The sequence below is a fragment of the Otolemur garnettii genome, unplaced genomic scaffold (genome assembly GCF_000181295.1).
Source record: "Otolemur garnettii isolate 467f Iridium unplaced genomic scaffold, OtoGar3 scaffold00014, whole genome shotgun sequence".
NCBI classification, from domain to species: domain Eukaryota; kingdom Metazoa; phylum Chordata; class Mammalia; order Primates; family Galagidae; genus Otolemur; species Otolemur garnettii.
Window position 1 is genome coordinate 10788648 of NW_003852409.1, and position 18407 is coordinate 10807054.

An 18407-nucleotide genomic window follows, 5' to 3' on the forward strand; every position below is an offset into this window, starting at 1 on the left:
AAAACTTGCTATCCTAAGAGGGCATGGTTCATATTGCCCCCAAATAATTATAGTAGTAACATTAAAGATCATCGATCACAGATCATCATGACAGATGTAATAATAATGAAAACAAGTTAGATATTGTGAGAATTACCAAAATATAACAACAGGGACATGGAGTAAGTGCATGCTGTTGAGAAAATGGTGCCAGTAGACTGCTGGAGGCAGTGTCTGCAAACCTTCTATCTGTAAAAAATGCAGCATCTGAGAAGCACAGTAAAACCAAGTGCAGTAAAATAAGATTATGTCCATACAGTATATATAAAATTTGTCCTGACCAACCAGGCCATTTGTAGGAAAATCTAATGAATTCAGAAGAATATTGCTTCATTTTGCAAAATAATATTTTGATCATTGAGCTGAGTCTGAGTGTAGAAAATATGTATTAAACATCCTTGGGTTGACACATGGATGTTATAACTAAGAAGTAACGTGCAAACATTTTGAATATCGCTCAGAGTTTGTATGTGGCAAATAGGCCGAAGGATCTTGGCTGATGCCTACACACTGTGGTTACTGCACAGGGATATGCCACTTGGCCTCCCGTTCATCAGTATATTTTTGCACATGAAAGGTTGGTAGGTGGCAGAAGAGGTAGCCTACTGAATTTCCTTCTTTTCTTCCCATTGGTAGGATACAGATGTATTCCAGATGTGACTTCAGTGTTTTCAGTAGAAATAGTAGGAACTGATTTCAAATGGACAATTGTAATGTAATACCAAAATCCAGAGAAGAAAAGGTGGTGTCTTCTACTTACCAAAACAATGTAATCATGAGCTCCCAAAGGTATTCCATCCTCAGTAGGGAATTTGCTCAGTGGGAATGCATTTCTACCAAGTTGCCTTCCCCACCCGAGAACTATGATAGTCGTTGACAGTTGATCAGGACTATGGATGCAATTTGTAGACGTAGAAACGGTAAAAATGGCAGGTCCCTATCTCACCTTTCTCCTGCTTAAAATGCTTCAGTAGCTGTCTCCTTTCCCAGAACAAGGTCTAAGCTCAGCGTGGAAAGTTCCTATTTGGGCCCCTTTTCCCTCTGGGATCCTTTCTTACCTCTTCCTCCCTCCCTCCAGCATGCTGCAGCCACGCTGGACGGAGCCCTGTCTTTCAAAGGGTCCTGCTACCTCCCACTCCAGGCTTTGCTGGTCCTTCTCCATGGATTGCCCTTTTCCATTTAGTTGCCTTTCCACTTATTTTGTAAATCTATAGTGGAAAGAATGCAGGGTCACCCTCAGCACAGAACCTTCAGTTGCTCTCAAATTGAGTAGTAGACAAACCCTTTAAGGAGTTACTCATGCTCAGCTGAGCCAGAAGTTCCCAAGGAAGCTGAGATGTCCTCATGAAACCCCCAAATCCATGCAAACTGAGGTGTTTGTAACAACATCCCTCTTAGATAGCAGGGAGAGCCAGAGGATGAATTAATACATAGCCATATAGCTGAAGTGTAATAAAGAGAAAAAAATCCAGTGTGAAGGATACAAAGGTGGGGGCTGGAATGTCAGGTAGGGTGGTTGTGGGAGGCATCGCTGGTAATAGGAATGATGGGGTCCCGCCTACAAATTGCACATCAGGAACCTTGCTTGAACTTGCAGTTGACCTTGGAGAAAAAAATTTAAAAAGGAAACAGACGCCAGAATAGTTGCTGGGAAGGCCTCTACAGCTTAAGAATTAAATTTGCCTAAGGTCTTGCATTCCAGTAACTGACCCAATTGTTGCCAGACAGTGACCCGTACCAGAGGACTGGTGGTTCCATCCTGAAACCAGCCAGTTAGGAGACTTTGGTTATCTAATGTTTTGCCCACCAAATGGTCTGAAAAAAACCTGTCCCCCAATTCTCAGGGAGGTAGATTTGAGAGAATTTTCTCATCTCTTCTCTTAGCAGAATAAAACCTTTCTCTGTTATGAAAAAAAGGAATTAAATTTACATTGACAGGCAGTTTTGAAGATTATTGATTTGTGATCATTCTCTGTTTTGTTAACTAACAAATCAGGGGTCATTCAGTCTATGGAATTATTAGTGTCAAGCCCCATCACCAGTCTCCTCCTCACTCAGATGTCTCCACCTATAAAATCAGCTGGTAGGTTGTCAACAGAAGCCTTTGGCTTTGCCCAGAATCAGTCAGTCCAAAAGCAGCTCCCAAGCATCTGCTGTGCCCCAAGAGCTGGGAGGAGAATTACGTGATCATTTACAGCAGTGTGAGAAATCCCTGTTCCTCGGGACCCTCCCATCCAGTTAAGGAGAACAAATTCTCTCATCTCTTCTTAGAAAACACTCCATTGCACTAATTGAGCTTGAGATTTATATGATGTAGACTTTACCTGCTGTGGAACTGAGGCCCGGGCAAGCACTCCCAGCCTGCCAGGCCCTGGGCTTTACACTCTGGTCCGTATATCTCTAGGGCACCCTATGAAGTTGTCAGTTTCACCTTCTCAGAGGACTAATGAAGAACCAAGGGTCCATTGTATTGAAAGTTGCCTCAGGGCTAGGAGGAGCTCATCAACACCCTCTGGAGAGCTGGAGAGTTGTCTGATTTCCAGTCGCCCCCTGGGTTTTCCCATCTGTATAATAAGATGTAATAATACTCATTTCATAAGGTCACAGTGAAGATCAACAAGAAACTATAAAAATCACCCGAGATAGTTGCTGGACGTAGAGCTGGCTAAGACGGTCTAAGGTGAACCGGACCACATGACCTGATCCTCCGACTTCCTGGAGGCTTACACCTTACACCGGAGCCCAGCGTCCCTGAGCTGCATTCCCGTGGGTGGGTTTGGAGTGGGTGGAGGAGCTACCCTCAGGGGAGAACCTACTGCTTTAATGGTGATTAAAAATACGGCTTAACCCAGAGCTAGGATTTTCTTACAAGCTGCATGGGAACAGGTGAAAATAAAAGACAAAAAGGGTAAGAAACCCACTGGGTTTGTCTGCTCAGAGACTCCCGCTCTGGGACAATTTTAGAAGAGCTCTGTGCTTTGAAGTGTGGCTGCTCATTCCTGTTCTTGATCAGCCATCGCCTTTCTCACCTGATTTTTGTATCATCACTTGGAGCCCTACGTGTGTCTAAATATATATATCTGCTTATACCCAGATGTGTTCTTTCCTCTTGATTATCCAATCTTTTAAGAAATCTCCACAATTGTTCCCTCTCCAGGCTCTCACAGCACTGTTCATAGCAAGCTGTCCATTGTGCCCAACTCCTTGAAGTCAGTGGGCATCTTCCCTCAGTCAGGTCTTGAGGAGGACACACTGTGGCCCTGCCTGCAGCCTGTGAGCTCTAAATACCATCTGAGGTTGCTTGCGAGCTCTCTATGGTGGAGGCCAAGTCATTTATATAAAGAGGCTTTTGTACTCAGCGTTTCTTGTTGGATTTTTTTCAGTGTGGTAAAGACATCTATAGGATCTAAACGAACAGCAGGAAACATTACTTCCTCATCACACAATTCAAAAGAGTCACAGGTGAATTATGCATTTGGTATTGTGGGAGCGTCTCAATTAACAATGGCAGATGCCACCCAGTGTTTCCCCAAAGTTAGAGGAAGGCTCCTTCGCCATGCCTTCGTTTGTTTCCCTACACGATTTCCTGCCTGTGTCCGGGAGGGTTTTTAAGAAGGTGCACTCTGAGTTACAAATACTTAGTGCAGAAGGAATAACCTAAAATGTTTCCTGATGACTCTGGCAGAAAAAGAACATGTATTTTGAAACAGGGCACTCAAGAGCCCCAAGTTGTGTTCTTATTTCTCTTTTGACCGTCTGGGTAACATGAAGCCATCTCTGCTTTTCTGAGCCACTACAAGTCCTTATGCAAAATGGATAGTGTCTGAGATGAGAGCACATTGCTGATGGAAGAAAAATGGTATGCAGCAAAAATGTATTTCTAAATACCTATAGGTAATCCATGAATACCTTCTCATGGATTACAAAGGACCGTATCTGCATGGTCTTACACTGTGACTAATAGAAGACTGTCGTGTTTAAACGCCTGAGCATTTCACAAACTTCTGTGCCTACTGATGTGTGCAAAAGATGGGGACAGAACCTCAAGTAGAATCATCTAACGTGGCTTTCACGTGTCCTGATATCATGTTTCATAGTTTTGACTTACAACTAATTTAGGGTCAAAACAAGAAATTAATGCTACAGCTTCTTGAGATGGCTGTGGATTCTGAATTTTGCTGCATTCAAATTCTCAAATGTTTAGAAGTCATTGTCCAGGTAATTTAAAAAAAAAAGAAGAAGACTTGTTTCAGCAATAGTGGTTCAGATTTTCAATGAGAATGCTCTATGTACCTCATTGTCTAAGGAGAGAGTGGCATTTGTCCATTGAGTTTTCCTTTTAAACCTGGATTTTCCAGATCTAGCATTTTAGATTTAGATACTTACTGGATGTTTGCAACACGTTTATTGAGCACTGGTTTTAGGCCAGGCCCTATGCTTAAAGTTCTGGGTGACATCAACTTAAAAAATTGTAGTTAGTTAGATAGATAAATGCACAGGTCCATGGATGGATAGTCTAATTTCAAAGTCTGCTGAGGGTAAAATAAATTAATCTTAATATAGCGTGATGACTACTACTGGCACAGTCCAGTGGGGTAATTGAATAAGTATATCTGGAAGGATCGAGGAAAATCTTCATAGTGATGACAAATTTGAGTTCAGTTTTGAAAGATGAGTAAGAGTGCATCAAAGTAAAAAGTGTAAGAAGGGAGTTGTGTTAATATACAAAGATGGAGTGAGAAAAGCTGCATGAAGTGATATTAGAAGGCTTCTTTGTGGCTGTCGGTAAACACAGCGTGGATGAGGACAGGTGAGGGCAGGTCTGGAAAGATGAGGGAGGGTCTGAGCACCATGGCTCAGAGTTCTGTGGGAAGGAGTGAGTATCACGATCATATTTGCATTGTAGAAAGAAAGGAAGCTAACGGAGGGACTAAACTGGAAAATAGAATGCCAGTTAGGAACACTGTGCAGACGCAACCGTGAGAGCTTGCACAGAAGCTGTGGCAGTGGCTCATGAGGGCCTTATGGAGAAAGAGCTTCTCGGGAAGCTAAGCCAGCCGAGCTCTGGGGACTCACTGAATGTGTAGAATGAAAGAGAGCAATGAAGTTAGGATTAATTCTGATTCCGTTGACTAGGTGAGGGGTGATGGCCATTAGAAGAAAATTAGAGAAAGACAAATGGACTTGATCCCAAATAAGAGTGGTGAATTCCAAGTCCAGGAGTCATCTTTGTCTCAGATCAGTCCTGCCAGGATTCCTTCACAGCACAGAGAGAGACGACGTGAAGCTTGGTGCAAAATTAGGCCTGTGTGTGACCCTTTCAATGAACTTGAGTGTCATGGGAAACTAAATCTCAGAAAGAGAAAGATTACCTTTTTTTTTTTTTTTTCTGTGTTTTTGTCAGTTTTGAAGGCTAATGTTTTGTGTTGGCTTTTTCTTGTCTATTCCTTGATCATATTTCAAGGTTTTGTTTTTACTCATCAGAATGACAGGAAGTTTTCAGTGTGTGTTTCCTTCACGTTTGGCCTCAACCTTATTTTCAGGATTAGGCGTTTGTTTCTCCATTGGCTTCCATGACAACCGAGCCCACAATTCCTATATATAGTCCCCCAGCTCCCATTGTCCCTCTGGCCATTGTATCTTAATCTTCTGCATCCAGGCCTGAGAGCTCCACTGATGATAGAAGACAAGGAGGTGCCAGAGTCCTTGGCCTGGAGATTTTCAAGGCATAATCAAAAGAAGGAAATAAAATAATGTGACTGCCCTTAGAGATTGATGTCACCCCTTAGACACTATCCAGAGGAGTCGAAATGGTTTGTCTTCTAAAGCTTAGTTTCAAATACAGTTTACTTTCGGCATGGTCCATCGATAAAGAACATTTCTGAGGCTCTTCAAAGGAAATACTTGGGAAGTTGCATTGGTGATTTGCCATTTTTGCTGCTCTGGATGCCAAATTCCACTCAGTATTAATAGCATAAAGTCAACAACAGGTAGCTTGAAAAAGAGAGCAAGCTAAATTGAGGTACCAAGGAATAAAGGATGGAACCTAAGAAGTGTTTTAAATCATCAGATCTGTTGATTCTGAATCCTTTGAAAGTTTTATGCTACATACTGTTTTAGTAACTTAAAACTACGTATGTATATACAGATACCCACACAATGTGGGTATCTGGAATCAAGAACGTTGTCCACATCTTCAATCCAACAAGCATTTTCTTTCTTTTTTTTTTTTTTTGTGAGACTCATTCTCTCCCCCTGGTACCTGGTACAGTGCAGTGGTATCACAGCTCACAGCAACCTCACACTTTTGGGCTCAGGTGATCCTCTTGCTTCAGCCTCCTGAGTAGAGTAGATAGAACTATAGGTGTCTGCCACCACGCCCCACTCATTTTTTCTATTTTTAGTAGAGATGGGGCTTACTCTTGCTTAGGCTGAGCTAGAACTCCTAAGCTCAGGTGATCCTCCCGCCTTGGCCTCCTAAAGTGCTAGGATTATAGATGTGACCCACGGAGCCCAGCCCCACCAAACATCTTCTTAAGTACTTTTCTAGATACTTCTAAGCACTTGGGATACATCAGTGAAAAAGAAAAATAGCAAGAATCTTTCTCTCCTGTGGAGCTCACTTCACTTGCTCATTGGTCATTTTAGATCGGCAGGAATAATACCGTACAGCTACAGTTGTCCACAAATTCAATTCAGCAAACATTTTCTTAAGTACCATAATTAAGTAATTATGACGGCAATTAAAGTTTATTAAGTTAGTAAAGAACCTAACAGATGATCTTGTCGAAAGGCACTTAAAAAAATTCTTGTGGTAAAAAACACATAAGCTAAAACTTCCCCTCCACAGCTATTGGAGCATGCAGTGTTGCTAACTCGATGCACAGAGCTGCAGAGCAGATCTCCGGAACTCTTTCATCTTCCAGGACTGAAAGGCTGTGCCCACGGAACAAGAACTCCCTGCTTCCCTCCGCCCGCCAGCCCTGGCATCCTCCACTGTGTTCTGTGGTCTGGCTTCTAAGTGGTATCACGCAGAGTTTGCTCTTTGCCCTTTGCGAGTGGCTCATTTCACTTCTCCGAATGACTTCAGATCTCAGTCAAACTAATAACGTAAGACAGGATTGTCATCTTTTTTTTTAATACACATCCTAGAATATTATTCAGCCACACTCAGGTGTCTTATATACCGATAACGAAAGAGGAATGCAAAGTCACATTGAGCATGTCTTGTAATTGCTGAAGTCAAACATGACTTATTATATATTTCATACAGTTTTTTTCTTTCTTAAAATGTGTATACATTTTTTGGTGCCCCCCCAAATATAAGCACATTTTAATAGATGTTATCTGTGTATTACTCTTCAAAGTTGAACTGAAGGCCCTGTTACCAGTCAACGTACCGAGACATGCTACACTCCTCCCTCTTACCTGCAAGTCAGACGCTTTAGGGGAAGGATTGAAGTGAAGTCTGACTTCTAACAAGATCTCTTCAAATAAGTACACATCTTTTGACACATTTTAAGAAAGAAAGAAACTGTATTAAAATTTTAATACCTCCAGTTTGAGGAGAGTATTTCAAAATGTATATGAAAACAGCACACTGTACCCCATGATTGCGTTAATGTACACAGTTATGCTATAAGACATAAAATTTAAAAAAGAAAAAGAAAAAAAATTCTAATACTCAATATAGACAGATAACAAAAGATGAATATAAGTCACATTTGATTTCTGCAGTTACAAGAAGTGCTCAAAGTGGTTATGATCAGCGTCTAGACACTTTGGATTACAGCGAACTACTGCCTGATGACATGGAGCAAAGTGTCCACTTGTATCACTGTGTGTGCCATTTTAGTTTCTTCCTGAAATACCACCACTAAAGCTGGTTTGCTGGTATGTCCCACATACACACCTCCATTATACTTCCACAGTGTCCTTGAATTTCAAATATTACTTTCGATGTTCTTGCACTCCTCCAATGACAATGGTGCCCCCGCCATTTCTTTTGATTGTTCTGCCTGTGCCATGGTGCCCCTAGGATTCATTTGATTAATGCCATCTTTTGAGCAAACATCATACTACACATTGCTACCATAATTCAATCCAACTTCAAGAAGTAGTACATAGTAATACATAAATTGTGTATATATTTTTTGGCACCCGTGGTATATACCACATTCAGCCTTAACAAAAAAATATATACATATACATACATACATGTGTGTATACACACACACCACATTCCTTTTCCTGTTCATCTGCTGGTGAACATTTAAGTTGTTTTCACTTCTTGGTTATGACAAAGAATGCTGCAGTGAACCTGGGCATGCAAATATCTGAGATCCTAATTTTAATTCCTTATAGATAAATACCCAGAAGCAGGATTGCTGGATCATGTGATAGTTCTGTTTTTAATATTTTGAGGAAACTCCATGCTACTTTTCATAGCAGCTGTGTCACTGTAACATTCCCAGCAATGGCACACAAGGGTTGTAGTTTCTCCACATCCTTGCCAGCATTTACTTACATTAAAAAAAAAAAACCAAAAAACTCCATTCTAACCAAAGAATCTTTTAAAAAATGCTTTAGATATTTTATTTTCATTTAATATAGAGATGTTTATTCATCACTTTGGGGATGTAGGGTTAAGCCTAGGTATTTGAATCCAGGTCCTTTGATTGGAGTTCCCTGTTTTCTCTCTTGAGTGAACCATATTCACCTACATTGAATTGTGTGCTGCGTCCGCTTCTCATTTCTTTTAAGTGGAACGAGAACTTAGACATTTGGGAAGCAGTCTTAGACAGAGTCCTTCTAGATTTCTGTGTTCTCAATCTTTTATAGTTGGTCTTGCCAAAACTTCACTTGACACTAATTTTTTTTAGCAACTTGACTTTATCAAGTCTTTTCAAAGTACTCAACGTAGCTTTCATAGAAATAACACTTTTTGTACTCATATTGCATCATCTTATAAAACATTGATTAAATAAGCTCAGTAACAAAGACAACAGGACAAAGAAGTTTGGGAGCAAATAAAATCGATTCTTGGAGGCATTAACTCAAATGCTGGAAACAGAGATGGGTGGACCTGCTGGAGAATGGTGTGTTTTACCAACCCAGATACCTCCGTAGCCCTGGGTCTTTGGCCAGGATGTTTTGAAGGGCACAGACATTGAGCTGGGAAGGTTTGTTAGTGGAAGTTGTTTAAGCGGACTTGGACGTGCAGTGTGAAGTAGAATGAGATCAGAATGAGAATCACAGTGTGTTATGTTGGCAAAACATTATGGAAAGCAAAAAGTTCTGTTTGTATGGCTGGGAAAAATCTTCACAGAGGAGGTGATGTTTCAGCTGAGTTTTGAAGGATGGGTAGGAATTTACCAGGGAAAAAGAAGACAGGATCAGGTAGCCTGATCAAGGACTCCTATGATGTGATATGGAGAATATGCCTGGAATTACAAACTAAGTGTAGCTGGAGACATGGGCTGAGACCAGGCTGAGGTGCTGACTTTAATCTTGAGCACTTGGGCATAATCATATCCTTAAGTAAGTGATATGTTATTTGTTTATAATATGTATGGTAGCGTGAGCTAGAATAGATTTTAGAGGGAGGAATACTGGTAGGAGGCTTTAGGAATTACCCATCTGTGATTTGTGGACCTGGATGCATACGGGGTGTGCAAGGGAACTGGAGAGAAAAATGAGCCGAGATGGGTCACCAGTCCTGTCTCTGGGACATGGTACCTGCTTAAACATGCTGCCATAAAAAAGGGAGTAGTCTGATTCTTGGACAAAAGAATCTGACGATTTAGGGTCATACAAAGTGAAGAGCCATTCACTACCATTCAGAATGCTATCTTAGGGAAAGATAGCGTCAGATGTCACCATGTTGAGTTTGACATAAAACTCAAAAGAGTTTTTTCAGCTTTAGGTGAAGCCTCAGATATCTCAAAGCTCAGTGGTTTCCCGTTGTAGCAGAATTCTCTGTTGGGTGACTAGATTCCTGGGTGACTATCACATACGCAAAAAATACTTAAAGGCTATTTTTGTCCTTTGCCTAAGTTTATTAGCAAGTCGTATAATAGAAGTTGCATGCCATTCAGAAGGTTTCCTGGCTATTAACTAAAGCGTGTCTTTAGCAGTTCTCTTATCATTGCTAATGTGCCACAGACTATGTATCCAGCTTATCTGAGCCCTACCCCTCCCTCTCTTAATTTGGTAAAGGTATCCACAGTTCTTTTTTATTTCTAATTGTTTATGCTACTAACCCTTACCTGATATGTAGTCTGCTTTTCTGAAGAAAAGTACAACTCCATATTATTTTGAATTTTCTATGCTATTTTAGAATGTGGGAGATTTTAAATCGTCCCTTACACAACCTACCCCACCCTCTGATGTGCGTGTTTTTCTGTTCAGATTCATCCTTTCTTTGCCCTGGGGGAATTAAGTCACTTTTTTCATCGTAATAAGAATGTAATTGTTTAATTTCTGTTTAGTTTCCCCCAAATGTGCAACTTACGGTGGAAATGTAGCAGCTTGAATATTCAGGCATGTCTAGTGTTGATGTCATTAATAAATGTAACTAATGAATGTTAGTTCCGTTTATTAATGGACACTCTTGGTTCTTTTGACATCCCCTCTCCATCTCCCTCACGCCCACGTTCTATCAGTCACAAAGTGGTACTCATTTTCCTTTCTTCCTCTCTACCTTTTTATAGATGCCTCTGTTGAAACATTTGCTTTTCTGTTGTATCACAATCAATTATTTACGTGTCTGTCTGAGGCAGTGAGTTGCTTCAGGTCAAGGCTTAAGTCTCACTGTCCCAGAACAGGGTCTCCTTATTTACTTAGATGCTCAATAAATATTTGCTGAATGAATGGCTGTAATTTAATCAATTGCTCCTGGCCACCTTTAAAATTTGCTTGCCTGAAATTCTTTTGGTTTTTTTCTTATTTTTTTTTTTTCCTGGTGTTTGATTCACAATGACCAGCAAGCTTGTCTTCCAAAATGACGTGGAAATCTAGCTCACATATAATCAAATGTGGTTGCTGGCAGCACATTTCTGCTCCCTTTCACCTTCACTCATCTACCATATGCAGAGCTGCAGAAAATTGAGAATTGATCCTCAGTACGGCTTCCTTTTCCTGTCACTCAGAGTGCAAGGGGGCTGTCCTCTGAGCTCCCCTGATCTGCAGTCCCATTGATTCCTACTCTTCCTGTGTCCTCCTTAATCTCACAGTAGTTAAATGCTCCTGTTGCTGTTCATTTGTTCTCTCTAGCTCTTTTATTCCTGCATTCAGTACAGTGAGTTTGCTAGACATGAAGAGCCCTCTGTTTTTATAAGTCCACCACTGCTCAGCTCTCCCCCAGTAGATAGGAGTTTCTAGAAGGCACCCCTCGTGTCTTCCGTGACTTTGAGTTCCCAAACCCAGCACATGGCCTGGTGTTAAGACAGTGTCAACTAAATCCTGCAGAATCAGAATTGAGACTACCCAAGAAAGTCCCATTCTGTCACTGTTTTGTCATTTTCCTTTATAAAGTCCAATTTCTTGCCATTGTTTCTGTACTGGCAGATTTCCAAAGAAAAAAGCAAAAAAGAAAAAAGAAAAGAAAAACCTCTAATTGATACTCACCTGAGTTTGGATAGTATTTCTTTCGTGGAGCTGGAATTAGCAAAATATGTACTATTTATCCAGGAACTTAAATAATTGAGAGGCCCAGGAGGTCTCATCTGGAATTAAGTCCTCTCCTGAAATCTCGAGCTGTTCAAGAGCCTTGGGAAAGCACCTGCCTCCCGCTTGCATTTGTGTGCCTTTCTTTTCCCAGCCACTTGAGGAATTTCAGAGTGTTATTATTTCAGAGCCATTTATGAAGCATCTAACTAAAGCATGACATTTAAACAGACAGGTTTCCAATTCTGGATATTTGCAGTGCTTACCTGAATAATGCACTTCTAGAAATGTCTCCTGGGTAGTAATTTTTTTTTTTTTAATAAAGCATTTTGAAATTTTCTTTATCATGAATCTTGCTTTCTTTTGATTTTTTTTTTTTTTATGTGCTCCAAAATACTTCTTTGAGTGTTTTCTTTCTTATTCAGTTTAATGTATTTTCTCTCTCTTCTGCTCTCCTTTGTATCCTCATGTTACTTTCTTAACTGTTGTAACCTTCTCTTTCTCCTCTGGGCCATCTGTTTGTTACTAAGTGGCCACTTGATGCTCTTTCTCACACCTTTGATTTGCATCACGGGACCGTAATGGTTACTGCTGGGAACAGATGCCTAGCAGACAAGACTTAGACTTCACAGTCAGATCTTTGGTCAAATCCTGCCTCTTCATCTCAGTAGCTGTGTGACCAGCCACCCTCAGCTTCAGCTCCCTCACTGTTAAAACCGAGATGCGAACCCAATTATTCTGTACACCACAGCTGTGAGAATTAATTTCTGGCTGCCCCATAAATTCTAAACCTTGTAGGCACTGTGACCACCCATACTAAAATTCTAGTTTGATCCTGATTTTACAAAACGTAATTCTTATGATAGACAATTAAAAATAATAGATCACTACATATAACTTAATTAAATTTGTTTTATAACTGATTATAAATTATAATTTAATTGCTAAAACTTTGCGTATAAATAGTCACGAGTCAGGGAATGAAACTCTTTTCTCAGACTGCATGTCCCAGGCTTGGTGGCTTAGCGATGTGTGGCAGTGCAGAGCCTCCATCTGGTTTTGAAGATGGGCCACCTTCATCTTCCCTGTTGCTTCCCTTGTAGTTACCACTGCCCATGCGGGTGATAGATATATAACTGGTGTGATGCAGTTGGGTGCAGAATTTACCCCCGAATTCACTTCCATGAGCTTCAGCTGAGATATGTCCCTCCATGACCAGAAAGTCTGACTCTCTAAACACAAGGGGTATTTTTAACTTTTCTTTCCTTCAGCTCAGAATGAAAGAAAATAGTCCTAATGATGATTTTTAACTTAGGTGACATGCCTTTTGCTGCTAACAATCCGTTTGCCATTCTAACCTGGGCACAAAACGACCCTCTTCCTGCTCTGCAGGGTGTGCTTCATGAACCAACTGGAATTTTATTTAGCTTAGTAAGTGGGCTTTTTAAAGAGCGGTGGAATGATACACACTCACGTCTTTGTCACTTTAGTGCCCAAAGTGCTAAAATCCTACATTATTCACAAACTCTCAAGTGAGAGAGAGAGAGAGAGATGGAGAATGTTGGCACCAGCAGAGGGAAGTACATCTCTAAGAACCCCCAGCAAGTTGTAACCTGGGCATTATTACAGATGTGTCATTCATAACTGGTGGGATTTGCTTATTTTTGTCAATAAGCCTGTCCGTCTGATTTTAACCAGGAGGAAAACAAGGAATGCATGGCAGACAGCTGTTCCTTTTGCTCTGGCATTTCAGAAGGGTGATGAGTCTCCGTTTCTTGGAATGCTTTCCCTGTGACTTTTTGCATTTTTATTTCTCCAGGTTTTCTATAATATATAAATACCAGAGTTAAAATTTAGAATTTGTTTTTTGAGATGGATGAAATAATATGCCATAGACCCGAGAGACAAGAAAAATGTGTTAACCAAGAGAAGATTCCCTTCTCCTGGACGGAGCCTGCCAAAGATATTAGTGCTGAGTTGGGGGTGGGCCGAAGGGCTGGGAGAGGCATTCACCGGGGCAGTCATCTGATCAGGAGCCATTTATTTGAAACCATCAGGCGCCTGGTATCTCAGACTGGCTGCCAATACCCATACTGACCTGCGAGACTCAGGGGAGTGCCGTATCTTGAAGGGAACTGTGACTGCTTATTGAAAAAGAGACCATTCCTTGGGATGTTTGTTTTGGTCTCTGGGTAGATTTGCAGATGGCAGACAGATCAGTGGCAGCAAGACCTGGCCTTGGCCTTGTTGGTTACATAGTTTCTATTCTGCAGAGCTGAGAGTGCAAAGGAGGACCAACATGACCAAGAGGCTTTCTGGGGAAGCTGGCTGGCACTTGGACTTGCGGGGAAAGACTGTGCTAACAAGAGAGGCGGAGTATGTTTTGTGCTTCATTGTGCCGTGTTCTAAGCAGAAACTAGTCTTGAGGGCTTCAGTAGAAAACAACTCGAACAATCCATGAAATGGTAAACAAACCTGCTATTGAAAGAAAGAATGGGACGTTGACAATTGCATTATTGTGATCCTGAGTGGGTTCATCAGCGAGGGTAGAGGAATAAAGAAAAAGGAGATAAAAGAACTGGGTAAAATGAATTCGGTTGTCGTTCCTTTCCTCCTTTGTCTCGGATTACACCTGGTAATGAACCTATGGAGGCTTGGAGAGATTATTCAAGTTTCCTTTTGTTTTATTTTTTTGTGCAGCAGGTTTGTTTACAATTTCCAAAGAGGTTTTTCTCCATCTTGAGGAATATGAATTGAAGAGGGAGAATGGGACTGGAGAACAAGAGTGGGAGATATTTTCATATTTGGAAGATAGGAAGGGGCCCCCACAATCAAGGAGGCTGCCGCGCTCTTGTTTTTTCCTCTTGAACAGGCGGACGGGATGGACGGTGTTGGTTTCATCAAATACGGGTCTTACAGAATTCCTCCATGTCCTGCGTCAGGGAATTCTGCTTTGGAAAATTAAGTGTCCATCAGATCTGGAGGAGGCTTGTACAGTTTCTATCCCCTGCTTTTTGAAAGGCTTAAGAAAAGAGCCCTTTGTTTTCTTTTCAAGGAAAGTTACACTGAAATTCATCTGTGTGGTATTCATGGACTCCATTTGTGTCATTCCCAGGCAGCTGCAGGTTACAGGACAATGTTGTTGAATTCCTAACCTCGACATTCAAAGCAGTGTGTTGGGAAAAGGTTCAAGACCTTTTACTCTCGCTCTCTTTTTCTTTTTACTCTTTTCGCTTCTTAATTTAAAGGAGAAACTCTGCATTTCCCCCTGCTCCCCCTCATCAGATTTCTTCACCCCGTGCCACTGAAACTCCGCAGGGCGAAGATTTGTGCCTGTCATTTCCGACAGTTTCCTCGGAATCGAAAACTTTAAAATACCTTTCAGGGAACCTTGTTTGGAATTTCATTTTAATGGGATTTATGAATAAATCTCCATCTTAATGCTGACTAAGCTTTAAACATCCATTCCAGGAGAACACTATCGGATTTTTATATTTTAAATTTTAAATCACTTGACTGTGAAGGCATAAAACATTTTTATATGTGTGTGAGTGCCTTGTGCTTGAGCATGTCTGTTAAAGACTGATTTTTTTTTTTTTAATTTGGTTGGCTTGAATAAATCTGGGCTGCAGAGGAAAAGATATTGCATCATCCACTTTCCTTTCTCGCGTGGACGCCTGTGTACATTAGGTGGGTTTATTTATCTCACCTAGAAGGACGGGTATTTGTGGCAACCTGTTGCCACACTGCAGTTTCCTTTGAGAAACAGTTTACTTTCTTCCTTCACTTTGAAACCTTTAACCTCAGAATTTTATTTTTAAACGCCATGAGCCCTCGAAATCAGATTAAAAGAGGTGACGTTTCCTCCCCACGTGCATTTCCCAGATCTGTGTTGTAGGATATAAATGAAGATACAAGAGGGGCCCATAGTCATTACCCTGAAAAAAATCAAATCAATGGGGAGATGATGGTCAAAATAAAAGGGGACAAACTTTCAGTTATACAATGAAAATAAGTTCTGAGGACCTCATGTACAGCACAGTGACGATAGTAAAACCGTGCTGTTGACTTGAAATTTGCTAAGGGGCTCGATCTTATGTGTGCTTACTACACATGAAAAGTGGCAGTGGGGTGAGGTGCTGGGTGTGATGTGTTAATTAACTCGATTGTGGTAATCAGTTCACAACGTGCACGTTTATCAAATCATCATGTTGTACACCTTAAACGTACACAGTTTTTATTTGTCAATTATACCTCCATAAAGCAGGGTGGGGAGACCTGATGTCGGGGGTTTCCCAGCTGCAGACCTCTGCTGTGTCCTCTGTGCCTCGTGTCATCTTCCCCATGTCTTCACAGACTCGTCTTACTCTGAGCCTCCAGATGTTCAGCAGCAGTTGAACCACTATCAGTCAGCTGCCCTGGCAAGAAACAACAGCCGTGTTAGCCCTGTGCCTCTGTCTGGGGCCAATGCTGGCACCGAGCAGAAAACCGAAGCCGTTCTCCACTGCGAATTCTGTGAATTCTCCTCCGGCTACATCCAGAGCATCAGGCGTCATTACCGGGACAAGCACGGTGGGAAGAAGCTTTTCAAGTGCAAAGACTGCTCCTTCTATACGGGCTTCAAGTAAGTGGCATGCTCGACGGTTGTGAAGAACAAGGTGGTTGCCCCTGCTCCATGTCTCACCACATACCTCCCTTTATACTTACCCACCTAGAGTTCAGGGGAAGCCCTAATGATTCAGGGGTTGAGACCAGGTTTCCTGAAAGGTTTCACAAGACTGCTTTGGGGCTCGCGAAAGGGAGCAAGGGCTATATCAGAACAAATGTATTTAAAAATCAGCGCATAGGGGCTCCTGAGCAGTGTGAGGCTCAGCGAAGGATTTCTCTGGCCTGATGCATGGGCAGCATTTCCTTCCCTTTCAGGGAACTATCTCCCACTTCTTGTTCTTTGTCTTTGGGGGCAAAAATGTGTTCTTGCAACCAGAGTCAAAGTCAAGAGAAGACGTCCAGCAATACTGACTTCCCTGCTACATCTCTTATAGAAAATCCTTATATTTCTTAAGGTTGAACTATTGAAACCACATAGAGAATCAAGACCCTCAGCACCATGAATACTATACTTGTGCAATCGTAGAGAAATTATTCCAATCTAGAGAAAGATAATCAAAAGCCACTCTGGCTCCTGTGTATGACAGCATTGGTGAACACAATGAAAAAATGAAATGCTTCCTATGATGTAATCTGGACTTCTCTTGTGATTCAGTCTCATCCTGTGAGATAACATTCATTTAGGTTAGTGGTTATAGGTGTGGAGGCTGACTGCCTGGGTTTGAATCCCAGCTTTGGCATTTATTAGCTGTGTGACCTTGGACAAGTCGCTAAACCTCTCTGTGTCCCCATTTCCTTATTTGTAAAATAAAGATAATAAGAGTACCTACTTCATTGGGCTCTTGGGAGTCGTGAGTAAATGAGTGTATTTGAATTGCTTAGAATAGTGATTGGCACAGAGCAAACATTAATAAGCGTCATAATAATGTAGACAGAAAGCTATTATAATAACATAACATTAGACATTATATTATAGACATGAAGCTATTATTACCTGCTTCTATGGCAATCAGGAGCTGAGCCTTAAGACTACTTCAGTACAGACTCACACAGAGATGCTATGGAAATTAGGCTTCAGGTCCAAAGAAAAAGAAGACGTAGAAAAAGAACAAGTCATCGTCCCACCAGCCTCTTAGTTGTTAGTATTTAATAGGAAATGTATTATATCTCAGACTATTAATTTGTTCCAGTCATTTTTCAGATAAATATGCTGGTGGTGCCAAAAACATGTGACCACATTATAAGAGATGTTTTCTGTGTATCATATATTACATGTATATTATGTACATATTTTGAGCACCTCTTGTAATTGTAGAGATTAAATGTGACTTGTGTTCATCTTCTGTTCTTGGTATATATCGAGTATTACAATTTGAATACGGTTTTTTTTCTTTCTTACAATGTGTGTATATGTATTTTTGGCACTGTCTGTATATACGTATTAATTTAGAACAGAGAAAACGCTAAAGAACCCAGATAACAAGGGCTGACTGACAGGTGTACGTGTGTCTCTGGAAAGCAGCACTGGGGTTCATGAGAAGGGACCCTCACCCATTCAACTCTGTTTCATCCATTTTTATGAAGCATTTAAAGCTTTAGAAATTTCAAAGGTGTGAAAAGGATGGAGGAAGAGGCAGCATCGGCCAGCAAGCTCATACTATAGCGCTGAGTTTACCTTACCTAATTCTTAATCATGACGGTTGACCTCCTAAGCAACTTGCCTCCCCTTACCTGTGACGAACGTAGGCAGTTTGTATATCAGCCTGGTTGTGAGATAGCCTGTCCCCTCCCAAGCATGATGAGAAATAGTTCCTCATAGGGGCCTTATTTTCATACTTTGAATAGGCAATTTCTAATTTTCAAGAATAAGATGTTTGTGGAAACTCTTCAAAGATAAACCCTCCATCTAGCCAAGTGGCCAAGTTTCCAAAAAGAAGTTACCACCATTTGACAGTGTTCAGTTACTGGTTGAGAGACCAAGGAATGTGTGGTCAGCAAATCTGATTAACAGATTTCGTTGTAGCCCCTCAAGTGGGAGTGGCGCCCTTGGGCACCTATGCCGAGTGTGCCAGCAGGTGTGTGAACGAAGTGAC

At 41.2% G+C, this 18407-nt stretch overlaps 1 protein-coding gene across 1 annotated transcript in view; it reads left to right on the forward strand.

Annotated features, from left to right (window-relative positions):
- ZNF462 (zinc finger protein 462) overlaps positions 1-18407 on the forward strand; it is a 141805-nt gene that overhangs the window by 90138 nt on the left and 33260 nt on the right. The window contains exon 8 of the mRNA XM_003785204.2: positions 16063-16330. Within this exon, the coding sequence (XP_003785252.1) occupies positions 16063-16330 (268 nt within the window). The remainder of the gene's footprint in view (positions 1-16062; positions 16331-18407) is intronic.